This window comes from Panicum virgatum, chromosome 4N, assembly GCF_016808335.1.
Source record: "Panicum virgatum strain AP13 chromosome 4N, P.virgatum_v5, whole genome shotgun sequence".
NCBI classification, from domain to species: Eukaryota; Viridiplantae; Streptophyta; class Magnoliopsida; order Poales; family Poaceae; genus Panicum; species Panicum virgatum.
Genome location: NC_053148.1, coordinates 7,640,210 through 7,656,978, shown reverse-complemented (window position 1 = coordinate 7,656,978; position 16,769 = coordinate 7,640,210). Strand labels below are relative to the sequence as shown.

General features: G+C 48.1%; 1 protein-coding gene across 1 annotated transcript; it reads left to right on the top strand.

Annotated features, from left to right (window-relative positions):
- Positions 1–11,095: 11,095 nt before the first annotated feature.
- LOC120670173 (3-oxoacyl-[acyl-carrier-protein] synthase I, chloroplastic-like) lies at positions 11,096–15,191 on the top strand. Its single transcript, XM_039950241.1, has 7 exons — positions 11,096–11,639; positions 13,052–13,483; positions 13,621–13,794; positions 14,263–14,376; positions 14,464–14,565; positions 14,672–14,738; positions 14,824–15,191. The coding sequence occupies exons 1-7, from the start codon at positions 11,214–11,216 to the stop codon at positions 14,889–14,891; spliced, it is 1,383 nt and encodes a 460-aa protein (XP_039806175.1). The 5' UTR covers positions 11,096–11,213; the 3' UTR covers positions 14,892–15,191.
- Positions 15,192–16,769: the final 1,578 nt, after the last annotated feature.

Sequence of the window (16,769 nt, the reverse complement as noted above, 5' to 3'; positions counted from 1 at the left end):
GGGCCGTGACACGCGCGGCAAGTCACGCACACCACACCGGCGGCACGACAAAAGCGTGAGAAAGGGGGGACAGGAGCTGAGAGGAGCGTGGGGGTGGGTGTCTCGTTCGCACGCCACACACAGCCCGGGAACTCCAAAGCTGGAGTCAATGACGCATTGGGCAAATCAAACTCCAATTACTCGTCGCCAAAGAAGTGGTGTTCCAGTTTGACCGTGCGCAGGACCGGCGGCAGCTTTCTCCTGAGGAGCACCAACTTCGGAAGGAGATGAAATGCAAGTGCCTTGGTCTCGCCTCTCTCGAACGGACTATCGCGAGACTGCGATCTAGGATCACTTACCTCAGGGAGGGGAACGCAAACACTAAGTTCTTTCACCTGCATTCGAGCTACAGAACAAAGAGGAAATTCATTTCCAAGCTTGAAGACGGCACCAGCTTGGCTCTGGCCCATGATGAAAAAGCAAACTTGCTGCATCAGCACTTCTCTGCAATTCTTGGCGCGGCGCCAGAACGGAGCTCGACCATCGACCTCCAAGCGCTCGGTGTTCAGGCAGCCAACCTCCAACACCTGGAGTATCCTTTCTCGGAGGAGGAGGTCTGGGTTACGATCAAAGCTCTGCCGGCTGACAAGTCGCCAAGACCGGATGGCTTCGCGGCCGAATTCTACAAATCAGCTTGGCCGATCATCAAAAGGGATATCCTAGCTGCATTTGCAGCCTTCTACCTCACCAACCGTACACAGCTGCAGCGCCTGAATAGAGCTCTTATCATGCTTTTACCCAAATGCCAGGATCCGAAAAGACCAGGGGATTACCGGCCCATCAGCCTGATACACAGTTTTGGCAAATTGGTCGCCAAATGCTTGGCTAACCGCCTAGCACCAGAGCTGGATAATCTGGTAGGGGTGAACCAAAGTGCATTCATCAAGAAGCGCTCAATTCATGACACTTTCAAGTTCGTAGAACAAGCTGCGAGGCTGCTGCACAGGAAGAGAAAACCAGCACTGCTACTTAAGCTAGACATCTCCAAGGCATTCGATACTGTATCTTGGCCGTTCCTACTACAAGTCCTAGAAGCTTTGGGCTTTGGCATACGGTGGAGAGATTGGATCACCTCACTTGTTTCCACGGCATCAACTAGGGTACTCCTTAACGGCGATCCAGGTAACCTGATCTGCAATGCGAGAGGCCTTCGTCAAGGGGACCCGTTGTCGCCGATGTTATTCATACTTGTGATGGAAATGCTCCAACGTCTCTTTCAACGGGCTGCTTCACTCGGCATTCTGTCACCACCAGCTAGCCAGGTCATCCAGCATCAGTGCTCTCTGTACGCCGACGATGTTGTCCTCTTCGTGAATCCAGCGGCCCAGGACATGATCACCACCAAAGAGATCTTGGCGTTGTTTGGTGATGCTTCTGGTCTGCACACAAATCTACAGAAAAGCCTCATCGCGCCAATCGCCTGTAGCGACAGTGAGATTACGCTCGCCGCACAGCTGTTTCCAGCTGAGATCTCTGATTTCCCAATTAAATACCTCAGGCTACCGCTTGCGGTAAGACGTCTGCGCAAAGCACACCTACAACCTGTGGTCGACCGTGTGGCTGCCTACATTCCAACTTGGAAGGCCTCACTGTTGAATAAAGCCGGAAAGTTAACCTTGGTGAAAGTCACAATGTCTGCTGCTTGTGTGCACACCCTAATCTCCCTCAAGGTGCCTGACTGGGTGTTCCAGGAAATTGACAAGAGGAGGCATGGCTTTCTTCGGTCTGGCAAAGAGAAAGCTAATGGGGGTCAATGCTTGGTGGCTTGGTCCTTCGTTTGTCAGCCGACAGAGGTCGGAGGGTTGGGAGTGGTGGACCTTCGTTTAGCAGCATTTGCTTTGCGCCTAAGGTGGATGTGGCTTAGGCGCACGGATGCTAACAGACCTTGGAAGAATTTGGATGTGGACTTTGGAAAGGATTATGTGCTGCAGGCGATGTTCAACACCTCCATTGTGATAGAGCTGGGGGATGGCAACTTGAGTTTATTTTGGTCGGATCATTGGCTCGGACACAACTCGCCTTGCCTAATCGCACCGGAACTCTGCAAGCTGATCAAACCGAGGACGCGGAACACTAGAACGGTTGCCGCTGCACTGCTAGACAAGAGATGGATTCAGGACATCACAGGCACGTTGACTGTCCAAGCTCTCTATGAATACTTAATCCTCTGGGAAGCTGCTGAGGGCGTGCAGCTAAGGCAGGGCATTGAGGATACTATCAAATGGAAATGGACCTCATATGCCACCTATTCTGCACGGTCAGCTTACCAAGCTTTCTTCCTCGGAAGCGCTCAGTTTGAGGGAGCTAGGCCAATTTGGAAGGCTTGGGCGCCATTGAAAGTAAATTTTTTTACTTGGCTGGCAGTCAAAGGCCGCATCTGGACAACAGACCGCAGGCGTCACCGGGGGCTAACTATGGACACGACTTGCCGTCTATGCGATCAGGAAGACGAGACAGCCGACCATCTGCTCTGCAATTGCAGCTTCACCATGCAAGTTTGGTACGCCCTGCTGCTTGTGATCGACTACCAGAGCCCTCCGCCTTCTGCCGATCTAAGCCTCCTACAATGGTGGCTCCTGCTACGCCAAGACTTGTCACATGATCAAAAGAAGGGGCTAGACACAGCTGTATTGCTCGTCTCTTAGCTGGTGTGGAAGGAGCGGAACGCCAGGGTGTTCAACAATCTTGAGCGAACAACAGGCCAGCTGCTGGACGACATTCTCGCCGAGGGAGGTAGCTGGATTCGGGCTGGGGCGACTAAGCTCGCTGCTATCGGCTGGCCACATCGGTCGCTCACGGGTACAAATGTCAATAGTAGCTAGGTCTCTTAGCACAGGGTGCTCTCTGGTTGTAATCTATGTTCGTATAGTCCTCTTTTAGTTTCGATTGAGATGTGCGTGCGCCTCTTTTTGACCCGCGTTGTAAACTTTGAACAATCTTTTCTTCTTAGTGAAATGATACACAGCCCTCCTGCGTATTCTCGAAAAAGAGAGGAGCGTGGGTGCTCGAGCGGCGCACGGAACGGGCGTGGCGCTGGCCGACGCGGGTGCGTCTCGTGTCCGTCTCGTCTGTCTGGCCGGCTTCCAACTTTCCGGAGCAGACGTGTCGGGATTGCCGGAACGAGACCAACCCGGAGGCGAACTTGAAGCATCCGGCTGCCGAGCTGTTGTTTTGCTTAACCAGCGCGTTGTTTTGCTGGAGATGCTTGTTAGTAAAGAGCGAGAAGGAGGCGGACAAGGCCACATGGTACGCGCCGTCGCACATGCGGCATGGATGGGGGCGAAGGGCGGGACCGTCTTTTCGCAGCCGCGGTTTGCTCTGGCCAATTGAGATCACGCCACGCTGATTAAGCCGCGGCAGTAAACACTACTGTGTCCGCTCCTGATTAAGATAGAGCACTGGGTACGTGTGGGGTGATTCTTCCGTGACAGGTAGTGTACTACTAGAGCAGCAGGCTTGCCAACTTCAGGTGCGGAGTGCGGTGCACCGAAAGGGTCAAAGGGATCTCCTCTTTTGGATCTGCCCCCACCAGATCGGGAGGACGGCGCGGGCTCGTCATCCTCTCCGTACGGCGCGGTGGCAGCCTCGGGAACCCGCGCCGTTGTGCCCCCCGGCCCGGGTCAGCGCGCACCGCGCCGGCGCCGTCCCCCAGCCTCGCCAAGTCGCCATCAACACCATCAACTCGCCAGGCCGTGCCATCCCGTGCGCACCGGAGCTGGAGCACGCGAGAACGCAAGGCGGCGGCGCTCCCTGATGCCCATGGTTTGGCTGCTGCTTGCTTGCGGCTCCCGCCTGGCGGCCGCGGCGTTGGACGAGGCCGGAAGCGACGGGTGCGGTGGGGGGTGCCGTGCTGCGTCCGCGCGCGGCGGGGTCCTGCTCGCGCCGTCGCGCGCACTTCCCCCTCGAGCACGCACGGGTAGAGGTGGTAACGGGCCAAGGTTCCAGTGACCTCTTCACAGTCTAACAAAACCTTTAAATTATTTAATTTAAAATTATATAAAATTAGAACTTGATCTTTTTAGAATCTAATCCTTAGATTTGCTAGTTCAAAATATTGAGTCCTTTACCACCCATACACACGGGCCCGCGTGCGAGGCCCTGAGCCCGTGGCGTATCTGTCCCTGTCCCAACTCCCGAGAATTTTACCGGTGCTTCTTTCAGCTTTTCAACTTCTACGACAGCTTTCTTTGGAGAAACCAGCAGGCCAGCTTTCCACGGGTCTGTTTAAGGAGAGTTTATTGTTGCTTTCGATTTTACCTATTTTGCACAAAACGAGACACTATATCGTAAAACCATATTGTAAACCGAGGTAAAAATAAACTACAAACTAGGTAAAACCACTTTTTTTAGCTTGACTATTTCAACTTCATCTGCGAACGAAGTTGTTTGGAAGAGACCTTCCAAACGGCCCTTAAGCTTCAAACTTGCTAGAACCTCAAGAATTGGACGGCATGTCGGTTTGCTTCTGATTCTAACCTTCCTCTATATGCTTCCGTTGATTCTGAATGCTGGGATGGGATGGATGGTATGCAGTAGTTTACGCCTCACATATTAGCCTTGCTACGGCATAATTGGAGCCATGATACTCATTGACTTAGATTAATATTTTTTTTGTGAGAAATTTAGTTCCCGTATGTGATGCCAGATCTTTTTGCTCCTAAGAGCAAGTATAATAGGCCCAATTGAGCCGCCGAGTACACCCACCACGTCAGCCTTAATCCGAGTTGGAGGAGCGAGAAACTAGGGCGGCTCGCGAGCCGCTCGACTCAAACGGCAGAGGCACTGTTTCACACCCCATAAATCGAGCCGCTCAACTCAAACGGCAGAGGCACTGTTTCACACCCCATAAATCCCGTAAACGCAAAAAAAAACATTACATCAAATATTTCGACACATGTATGGAGTACTAAATGAAGTCTATTTATAAAACTTTTTCATAGATGGGCTGTAAATCGCGAGACGAATCTAATGAGCTTACTTAATCCATAAATTGCAACAGTGATGCTACAGTAACCATTCGCTAATTATTAACTAATCATGGATTAATTAGCATCACTAGATTCGTCTCGCGATTTACAATCCATCTGTGCAAAAAATTTTGTAAATAGACTTCATTTAATATTTCAAATTAGTAAAATTCCAAAAAAAAATTTACTGTAAATCGCGAGACGAATCTAACGAGCCTACTTAATCCATGATTTGCAACAGTGGTGCTACAGTAACAATCCGCTAATTATTGATTAATCATAGATTAATTATCATCATTATATTCGTCTCGCGATTTACAACCCATCTGTGCAAAAAGTTTTATAAATAGACTTCATTTAGTACTTCAAATTAGTAAAATTCCAAAAAAAAAATTGCGCTCGAACGGGCCTAGGAACCTCGAGTGAAAATACTACATGCGTGCATTGAAGGAACCTCATTTGGAAGTACATGTGTACATTGATTGATTTTTTTTTAAACGAACCAGCAATGATTAACCGCAATCATTATTAGCAAGTAGTATAGCATGCACCTATGAAGTCAATTATTCAGTAATTTTTCTGTGATGTACTCCCTCCATTCTCTAATGATCAGCCCATTTCCTCTTGTCACAATAACTAAGGAAAAGCAATCTTGCTTATCATCTAATTAATGTAACACAATTTTTTTAGTAGTCCTCTAATGTCTTTGCTAGAAACTCCTTGTTACTAGTGCTATTTATTGCCATGATCCTTATCAATAGCAAATAGAATTATCATTTGTGAATATTTAAATTTTGAAAATAGGACTATCAAAAGAGAATGGAGGGAGTATATTGAAGCTGAAAAAAAAATAGGCAAATACATAGCAAAAAATATTGTGATAGCTAATTAAATTACTCTTAGAGCATAATTCCCATGCATCATAGCATAATCACATTGATCGGATAAGCACATGATACCAATTTTCTATAACGATTCACAAAAATTATAAATTGATGAATCGAAGGTAACAAAACTCAGATCTTAAAGTGCACACACGCAACTTATATAAAGAAAATAGAGAAAATATTTCTTGTACTTAATTACAGTTCCAGGGCACAACTCGGTCAATCTTTTAAATTTAAGATAGCACGAAACATGAAACAACAAGAACCAGTCGTTTCAATCATTGACCCCCACAACTTGGGCACAAAGAAAATTGTACTGCATATCAGTATGGAAAAGGTCTCTGGCCTGGCTCCTTCCTCGTAGTTTCCCCTCACATGCCCAGCCCTCGCCGGCCTAGCTGGACGCAGCAACAGAGAAAAAAAACAGTATGCACCGTTCTGGATTCTGACGCACTCCAATAATAATCATCTAAAAATAATAATAACAATCATCTACGTATACAGTACGCGCAATGAGGATCGGAGGAAGACCGATTCCAAGGTCTTTGGTGCCCTCACTCCAAATTAAACCCGGGCCCTGCAGCCCTGTTCTTGGGGGTGGGGCCGGCCGGGCAACCGTTCATGAACGACGCGCACCGTGTTTGTGTGTGTTAAGTAATCCCATGCTGTTCCAAACCATCATCATGAAAGAGGTTATTACCCGACACATGATGATATTTATAACCACCCCTGTAGTGGAATCTACGTACAGGCACACAAAAAAGGCATGCATCTAGCTTGCCAAAAGCTACCGTGATCATCAGTTAATTGTTTACTTGTCCGGGCCCAGAAATGGCTAAACTTTCAGCACAGGTACAAACGTACAGTCCCGGTTCAAGAGCGCGCGCGCGCACACACACATGCAACGATTCCTGCCTGCCGGGTGCCGGGTGCCGGCTACGCACTGTGCACGGTCGCGCGGCGGCGGAGCAGGGCCCCGGCAGCGCATGTGCGGCGGCGCCAAGTGGCCGGAGTCGTACGTCGCCAGAGGGATCGCGATCGCGAGGCGCTCGACTCGACCACCGGGTGGCAGTGGCGGAGCTAGCTTGAGATTTTAGGTGGGGCAGTGAAGCGCCAGCCGTTTTGGTGAGATCCATGTGGGCCGGCCCAGCCGCCCAGCTAACCCTTCCACCGGCCCAACTGTGGCCCAAAAAACGGTTCGCTGAATTGCTATTTTTCTTCATCCTCCAGACCTCGCGCGCTCCGCCGCGGAAAGCAAAACGTGCCGCCGACCGCCTCTGGTTCTGCCTGCGTACTCGCCGGAAGAGGAGGGAGTCGGGCTCGGGGTTCCCGGCGTCTAGCTGGGGCATATGCCCCACCCTACGTGATGGGTAGATCCGCTTATGCCGGGTGGGGTAGATGGAGATCCATCGTCGATGGCGCGCGCGCGGACGGCAGATACGAGGCCTCCTCGTTGCTAGCTGGTTACCTCTGCAGGGGGCGCGGGCGCGCGCCCATCGTCTCTGTGAGCTGTGACATCCCGATCTCTCCGTATGCGAAAAGCGGATGGCACGGCTGTAGTACGTGCGGGCATGTGCCCATGTACGTAACGTACTCCTCTTTATCACGACGCACGCTCGCTTTTTTCTCGTTCCCCTTTTATAATGTTCGCCCTGAGGCAAAAGGGACAGGCAACCTCCGTTGCTCGAACGCCCGATTGCTCGTGGATCTGCTTGTAGCTATAGGCCCCAAGCTGCTGCCTTTTGAGCCCGGCTACACGTTCAGGTCCGGGACCTCGAGCCAGCTCCTGCAGCTTCGTGCATGCACGATTGCATGGGCTCAGGCTGTCGAGAAGATGATGGCTCGTGCTCAGCAGCGACATCTGAGCGACTATCTCTCTCTCGATCGACACGTCTGTTTCAGATTTAAGTGTACTGGTTGGCTGAAATCTGAAGTGCCACAGGACGGAGGAGCAGGCTAGTTTGTCGATCGGTCCAGGCGGCCGGCAGGCTCTGTTTGGTTCTTTGTAATACAAGTAGTACAAAAATTTTGACCAATAATTAGAGTTACTAAATAAAGTCAATTTACAAAACTAACCCCACAGTCCTGTGCTAGTTCGCGAGACGAACCTAATGAGGCCTTTGACCGCACGATTAGAGGATAGGGTACTGTAGTATTATTGTAGTCAATCATCGATTAATTACTGTCGTTAGATTCGTCGTGAAAAGTTACGCCCATCCGTGAAAAAATTTTACAAATAAACTTTATTTAGTACTCCATACATGTGAGATTTTTTTCTCGGGAATTGTGTGCTAAGCGAAACCAAGGGCCACGATCGTTAGTGCGAAAGCTGCTGCCCTGTCTCGGGTCCCGGCCGGAGATCTCGAGTCTTGTCAGAATCAAAAAACAATGGGCATGTGCGGCGGCGACGCGCTGTATGATTTGGGCCGGATGGCCGTGTTACGCTGTTAGGCGCGTCCGCCTCCAGCCCACAAAGTTGGAGCCGCTGCAACCGGTCCAGGCCCGCCTTGCGTCCCATGAGGAATGTGGCCCGCCGTGCGATATACGCAAGCAACCCAGCAGAGTTCCCTCAAAACAAAAAGGCAGCTCAGCATAAAAAAAAAACAGAGTTCCCTCAAAACAAAACAAAAAAAAAACAGTAACCAGTTGCAGCAAGAAACACCTACCCAAAAAAAAGAAGGGCAACACTTGACCAGAGCAGACAAAACCATTGTACTGCAGGTACGGTACGACTAGCGCGGTTGTTCGTGCTGTCGTGCATTCTACCGGCTGTACTCCTCTAGTACAATCTGCAGTGTATTCAGCTGGTCGGTCAGTACACGTTCCTCTGACCGATTCCTGCCGCGGAACCCGCCCCACACCCAACATTTTACATTTCCTGCCGTGCGTTCACGAGCCTTGCCGCGCGGGGCTCCTATACATTTCGTGGAAGATAGTTAAGTAAATTACTTATAAAGTCCAATAAACTCATTTAATTAAAAAATATTGATCTAATATTTCAAAAATATTGGACTAATATTTTGAAAATGTTGATTCAACAATTGAGAAATGTTAAATCAGTGTTTCGAAAATATTGAATCAATATTTTAAAAATGTTGAACTCAACATCATCCTTCATCTTCTCCGGCTCCGGCGCGCTCGGGTGGCGTCGGCGCAGCAGCGGCGTGTAGCAGCAGCGCGTAGCAGTCAGCCAGTCACATCACGCAGCAGCAGCAAGCGGTGGCCGCGGCGGCAGCTAGCAGCAAGCGGCGGCGGCGGCTAGCAGCAGCAGCGCGCAGCAGGAGCAAGCGGAGGCGGCGGCTAGCAGCAGCAAAAGCGGCGGCAAATAGCAGCACGCAGCGCACAGCAAGCAGCTGGATGTGCGGGCGCTAGCGAGAACGCGGGCAGGCGGACAGGCTCAGGGACGGCGGCGGCGGCGCATAGCGAGGAAGGGGGCGGGAGGAAGAAGGAGGTTAGGATTGTGAAGATCCAACGGATAAAATAGTTTGCACGAATCTCAAACACTAAAAGGTGGGGAATAAAAAATCTTCCGAAAAATGATGTATAGGATTGGCCGTGCCGCGCCGCCCCAGATCCCCCTGGGCCTGCTGGCCAGGTGGCCGGCCGGCCCAATTGATTGCTGCGGCGCGTCGACGAGGCCTGGCCCCAGGGCGCACGCACCGCCTCGCTCACGGCCACGGCTGAACTCACCTCACCTGCGTACCTACCCGCCGGTGGCGCCGCGGCTTCGAGGTTTCCAATTGCGGAGAAACCGAGGGAACGCGGTGGTCACGTGTGATGTGTGGCCATGCCATGGCCTCCTCTCGCGCGACGTGGCAGCCGCCCGAGCTCGGCGTACGTCGAGACGGCGGTTGGAGAGACTAGAGAGGATCGGAGCTAGTGAAACTAGGAAAAGGAAACCAGCCGGGGTGTGCATCGTGGAAATCCCGGCCGCGTGAGTGACCGCAGCCGGAGCGTGGGATGCAGATTCAGTGACATTACACAGTGATGTAAAAAGATGTTTTTGGTCGAGTAACTCGCTCCCTCGCTCGCTCGACAACTAGGCTTCTATACATACATACAGCTTCCATTACTAAAGAGTCAAACTTTGCAACTGCATAAAAAAAAAGCGGGCTTAAAAGTCAAACGTTCCGATGAGAAAGGCATGGAGAGGCAATATATGCCAACTTTTGGCTGGTCTTTTCATACTTCTTCGGGGAAGCATCCCATCCTAATGGACGACGCTCAAAATGGCGTGGACATTAGATTATTCAAATTCATGTGTGTAGCGATACTGATCGTGGCTAGGGATGATGCTTTTTAGTTCAAATAATAAAACCAATTTCGTAGTTCCAAAGTAGTTGTAAGGCTAGTATCAGTGTACGGTTTCATTGCATAGTTCTCTAGACTGAAAACTAGATACCGTGTTGATGAGTTTCATAGGGACGAAACTAGCTCCTCTCACATAGGATGAAACTTCGCTTTCTCACTCATCATAATTATCTTGCCATATCAATAAAAATTGATGATGTGGTATAGAATTTAATACCCTAAAACTATCATTGAGACTGGTCAAGATCAATCTCAATGGAATGTTACGAAAATATCATAAGCATTAAATTTGCTGATATAACAAAAGAAAGAGGAGTATCATCACCATTAAATTTACAGTTTTAATAATTGTACGATGACACTCTCCAACCAATTTCTCTGCTATCTCCTACCGAGTTCCGAGTCCCGCAACAACAAAGGTCTAAAAGAGACAACAATCGAACCTTCTAGCGCGATCCTTTACTCGAATACCATTCCCATGTACACGTATCTTAATGATCATGAACTCTCGCAAATAGAACCGATTGAATAGGAAACTCAAGGTCGATTGGAACTCAATCAAGACCGCTCTGTGTCATTAGTCAAAAACAAAAAACAAAAGCATTGAGGAGAAACAAGGAGAGGCACGAGCATACCGTTTTTCACAAGGCACGTTCTCTTGGGTGCAATACGTGTTCCCCGTTCCCGGCGGAAAGAAAACAAGGGCAACTCAAGAAAAATCCCATTGGAAAGTCCGCCGCGCCCCCGTTTCCGTTGAGAAAGAGGCAACAACCCCCGTTGCGCGTCTCCGGCGCCTCCAACTCCAAAGCCCCCCAGACCTCCTTGCGGGCCCCACGACCCCACCCTCCAATCCTCCATACATACAGGCGGACACGGGCACCCCCTCGCACCTCGCGGCCAGCGCACAGCACGCCACTCGAACCCCTTCTTCTCCCCCTCCCCCTCCGCCTCGTTTCCATCGCCGCCACCCTCCTCCTCCTCCGCCCTCGACCTCGCCGCGGCCGCCGCCATGCAGAGCCTCCTCCTCCCCACCGCCGCGGCGGCCCCGGCGGCGGCTCCGCGGGGCCGGCGGCAACCGCCCGGGCGCGTCTCCGTCCGCGCTTCCGCGGCGGCGGCGGCCCCGCGGCGGGAGACGGATCCTAAGAAGCGTGTGGTGATCACGGGGATGGGGCTGGTCTCCGTGTTCGGGAACGACGTCGACGCCTACTACGACCGCCTGCTCGCCGGGGAGAGCGGCATCGGCCCCATCGACCGCTTCGACGCCTCCAAGTTCCCCACCCGCTTCGCCGGCCAGATCCGGGGGTTCTCCTCCGAGGGATACATCGACGGCAAGAACGACCGCCGACTCGACGACTGCCTCCGCTACTGCATCGTCAGCGGCAAGAAGGCGCTCGAGTCCGCCGGGATCGCCCTCGGCTCCAAGCCCATGGAAAAGGTAGCTAGCCCCTGCCCTGGAAACACATCTCGGATTGTCGTTTAAATAAAATGCTGCAGCTTTTCTGGCAAGGAAAGCCGGGAGCTTTTGGCCAGATAAAGTGTCCTGGGGTCTCACACTCTGGATAGATCAGGACACGTTGGTTGGTTGATTGTGTGATGGTAACCGCATTTTACTTCTTTTTTTTAGAATTGAGTTGTTATCTCTGGGGATAGTGAGAGTCATTACCTTGATGGGGTACAGAGAGTTGACTAGTGGTAGGATATGGCATCTTTGCTTGACCAGAGGAGGAACACCTGCTCACTCTAGATTCGCGAGATTAACAATCTCGACGACGCAGGTAGGTTTCAAGTTGCATGAAAGCAAATGTGCCATCCTGAACCATTGATTGTAGTTGGAAGTGGATGTGGGTCTTCTAGTTGCGCTCTTTGATGCAGAACATAGGCTGAAGCTTTTCTTATGGATTGAGCGAGTGAATATTAGTATTGGTTTGCATAGTGTTAGATACTTTAATCAGGTCTTCTGGTCTTGTAGGTCCTAACAGAGAATAACTTCGTTTTGATTGTAAGGGTTGGTTGAATTAAAATGTGCTTGCGACATAGGAACTCCTGAACTCTGTGAGCATTGCTAAATTATAAAACGTGATGGCTATCAAATTTTAGCAGAGTCACTCGTGTCAGAATTTGTGCAACAGTACAAATGTATAGTGTATTCTACATTCTTGGGTTATTAGGGTGTGGGCCATGCTACAGTTTGTTTGTACTGGCTAAATCATAGATCAATTTACATTGCAGCCGTTCTGGATTAGATGCCAAAAGTCTTCAGTTAGAATGGTGTTACATCTGCTTTATCTTTTGGTGTACGCCTGATTAAAAACTTAGTGGGTGTTGGATGACAAAGATAACAAAGGGGCGTGTTGATATTCAGTCAAAACCTATTGTAATGTATTTGGAAGCTCGGCTTGTGGGGGTAATGTGCTTTGGGTTGGGTCTAACTTTCAAGTTTCTATAAATGGAAAGCCACCTACTTTATGAATCATGGCCTGCTATAATGCCTCTTCCCTCCAAACTACATTTAGGCTTAGTTGGGCTCAGGATGATATGTCTGTAACTGGTTGAATTGGACCAATGGAGCACTTAAATTAAAAGAAAGATTTGGCATAACTGTAGTAACATATGAGCATTGCAAATACCTGTTGTTTCATTTGATGATTCCCTTGCATTATTGAGACTTCTCCGAATAAACTAAATTGCCCTTTAGCACATCAAACTAATTTGGTCCGTACAGTATTGATAGTTGTTTCATTAGCTAGTTTTGGTGTTTTTACTAAACCTATAAAAGATTTGATTTGTTTTTGATACTATACTTGGCAAAGAGGAGGATTCTAATTGGTAAAACATTCTCTCTGGCAGATTGACAAGGCCCGGGCTGGTGTGCTTGTGGGCACTGGTATGGGTGGCCTCACGGTGTTTTCTGATGGTGTTCAGAATCTTATTGAGAAGGGATACAGAAAAATAACTCCTTTCTTCATCCCATATGCTATAACAAACATGGGGTCCGCCTTGCTTGGAATGGACATTGGCTTCATGGGTCCAAACTACTCCATCTCCACTGCCTGTGCTACCTCGAACTACTGTTTCTATGCTGCAGCAAACCATATTCGCAGGGGCGAAGCTGATATAATGCTTGCTGGTGGCACTGAAGCTGCAATTATTCCCATCGGTGTTGGTGGCTTTGTTGCATGTAGAGCACTGTCACAGAGGAATGATGACCCTAAAACAGCATCCAGGCCTTGGGACAAGGACCGTGATGGTTTTGTCATGGGTGAAGGAGCTGGAGTGCTGGTATGAACTACATTATCTGATATTTTTGTGCCGCTTATATACTGTAAAATAGTTTATATGACATTTATTTTGTCAAACATCTTCTGCCATGCCCTCGATGTGATAATCTAATTCCTAACTCTTTCAACTTGAACAAGGTCATGGAGAGCCTAGAGCATGCAATGAAACGGGATGCACCGATAATTGCAGAGTATTTAGGAGGTGCTGTGAATTGTGATGCTTACCATATGACTGACCCAAGATCCGATGGCCTTGGTGTTTCATCATGCATTAAGCAAAGTCTCGAAGATGCTGGTGTGGCACCAGAGGAGGTAATACAAGTTTTCTCAGACCTTAACATACACTCCTATTCATATTTGTTCTGTATATGCATAAGCTTTTCTGTATTGCTAGTGTAGCACTTTGTGATCCTTAAATAACTATCCATAGTTGATTTTACTAGTTTTGTATTAGCAGTGCCACCTTTTTAAGTCAGTTATAATTTTTGCTTATTGAGATGGTGTGTAGTTTTTTTTATAAGGAGCTGGTGCGTAGTACACTATAAATGATAATTTCTTATACATTTTGTACTTCACAATTTTAAGGTTGATAAGTTTGTTTCTGTAAGGTATAAAATTAATTCTTTTGTTGTCAGAATTATAATATTTAACAATAAACTAAGATTGTGTTTTTAAATTTGATGTACAATATTTCTGTCTCCTATGTGCTGTTTTTGAGTTTTGACTTGGCAAGTCCTCTGAAGAAGCCCTAATTAAATGGATTATTTACATTATTTGCAGGTCAACTATATCAATGCTCATGCCACATCCACCCTTGCTGGTGATCTGGCGGAGGTGAATGCCATCAAACAAGTCTTTAAGGACCCATCTGGGATCAAAATAAATGCAACCAAGGTACTTCATCTAACTATGTTTTTCTTTTCTTTTTTTTTTACCTCGGATTGATTCATCGCCCATCCTGATTTGATGTTCCATTTGCAGTCCATGATAGGACACTGCCTTGGTGCAGCAGGTGGTTTGGAAGCCATTGCTACTGTTAAAGGCATAACTACTGGATGGGTGCATCCAAGCATAAACCAATTTGTAAGTGTTGGTTTCCCATGTCCATGTGAATTTAGCTGACAAACTAGTAGAATTCACCAGGTAAATAATCACTAGAAAAACTGATCACATTCTCTCTTGATTGCAGAACCCGGAGGAAGCGGTTGAATTTGATACTGTACCTAATGTAAAAAAGCAGCATGAAGTGAATGTTGGTAAGTATCAGTTTCCACGCACATTTCTCCCAACCAACCTCTTTGTGTCTCTCCTCTCCTTATATTTGTTTGTACTGCTATGCAGGTATTTCAAATTCCTTTGGATTCGGAGGTCACAATTCGGTGGTTGTATTTGCGCCATTTAAGCCATAAGGTGTTACTTGCTTCACAAATCTTGGTCAGAACAACGAAGGTCGTTCTAGGAATTTCAGCATTAAATTATCATGCATTTTCTTTGGGGGCAGATTTGTTAGCCGGCAATGTTACAAATGAACTGAGTAATGAGGTACATTACATTTTAGATAACTCCATGTTCATTTAGATTGAGAGCGGCTGTATAACGTTGTTTGAATCATTTGTAAGTTGTACTCTTTTTTCATGTAATGGAAGCTGTACATTGGACCACCTTAGTTCAATACCATACAAATGTATTCGAGGGCAGGTTTCTTGGCAGTTTGTTATGCAGTATCGAGACTGTTTTATGCAATCACAATTCTTCTGCTACCTGAACAGTTTAACAGATCCGTAAATATCATATTCAGATGAAATGCCTATACACTTGAATAATATGTAACTCAAGACATGACGCGCGATTTGAGATGATATATGCTGTACATGCGTAAAGTCGTGAATGGTAGATCCTCAGTGTTCATGGTGTGCTGCAGATTCCATCGAGTTGAAAAATAAAAAATAAGTTTTTTTAGACGAAAGAAGAAATATATTAGACCATAGTTGATTACATCATCAGGTTACAAGCATGCTGGAATACAACCTGATCATCTAAAAGTCTTGTATAGTCTAAATTCTCAACTCCAGACCTATATGACGCTTCGTATAAAAGGCTGCACTGCACAGCCAAACACTCGGCGTGCATAGGGATGGCAATGGGTACCCGAAACCCGAGTACCCGACGGGTTTTACCCGATAAGAAGGCGGGTATGGAATGATTTTTCTACCCGTGGGTACATTATTGGACAAAATCTTATACCCATCGGGTATGGCGGGTACGGGTGCGGGTTTATACTACCCATACCCGCCTACCCGTGGGTAAGAAATACCCGCAGGAAAAACAAATGAGCCTAAGTATCTAACTCATTTTAGCCCATATGACCTATGAATTTAGCTCAAATCCAATTAAACCCTCTTAGTATATATATTGTTGAACCCTCTCTAACTCATGTTAACCCATATGAGCCATTAACTTGTTGAAATGAAGCTTGTAATGATTTATTTTTCATGTGAATGTCTAATATTTATATGTAATACTCGGGTATGATTTCGGGTGTGGGTTACCCGACGGGTAAAAATTACCCGCGCGGGTACGGGTATGGAATCATTTTCTTACCCGTATGCGGGTACGGGTAACCCGACGGGTAAAATTTAATCCTAACGGGTACGGGTATGGGTGGCCACTACCCGACGGGTATATACCCGTTGCCATCCCTAGGCGTGCACAGAAGGCTGCACAGCCAAACACTCGGCGTGCACAGGCAAACACCCGGTAACAAACTCAAGAACAAAAGCCCAACGAATGGCGGCCAACACTCCTGCAGGCGAAGTAGAGAAACTTCTTTCTTGTGTCTTTCGTCTTCTTCTTTCTGCCACTGAAGAAAAAGAAAGACTGATCTGCATATTCTCCCTAGTCCTTCATTGTGGTCAGATCTGACAACAATAAAACAGAGAAGAGACCGGAGAACATTATTCCATGATGGCGGCATCATCTCCACCTTGATGTCACCACCCGGAAACCCAAATCTCCATGTCGTTAAATCGATGAAGTTGTTGACGTCGGTGTCGTCCTCATCTTCAATAGATCCGCCATGGAGAAGACGAATCCACCCTGCCCCTTTGCCGTCACCGGAGAGGAGAAGGAGGAAATAAATCTCCAATACCAAGAGACTTGACAGGAGAGACTCTAATCCTAGAAGACTTTAACTCTAGATGACTCGATCTACTGGAGAAACTAGAAAAAAACTGGATCCCCACTTCCTTCGGCCTCCGGCGAGACACCGAAGGGGAAGGAAGAGGGGC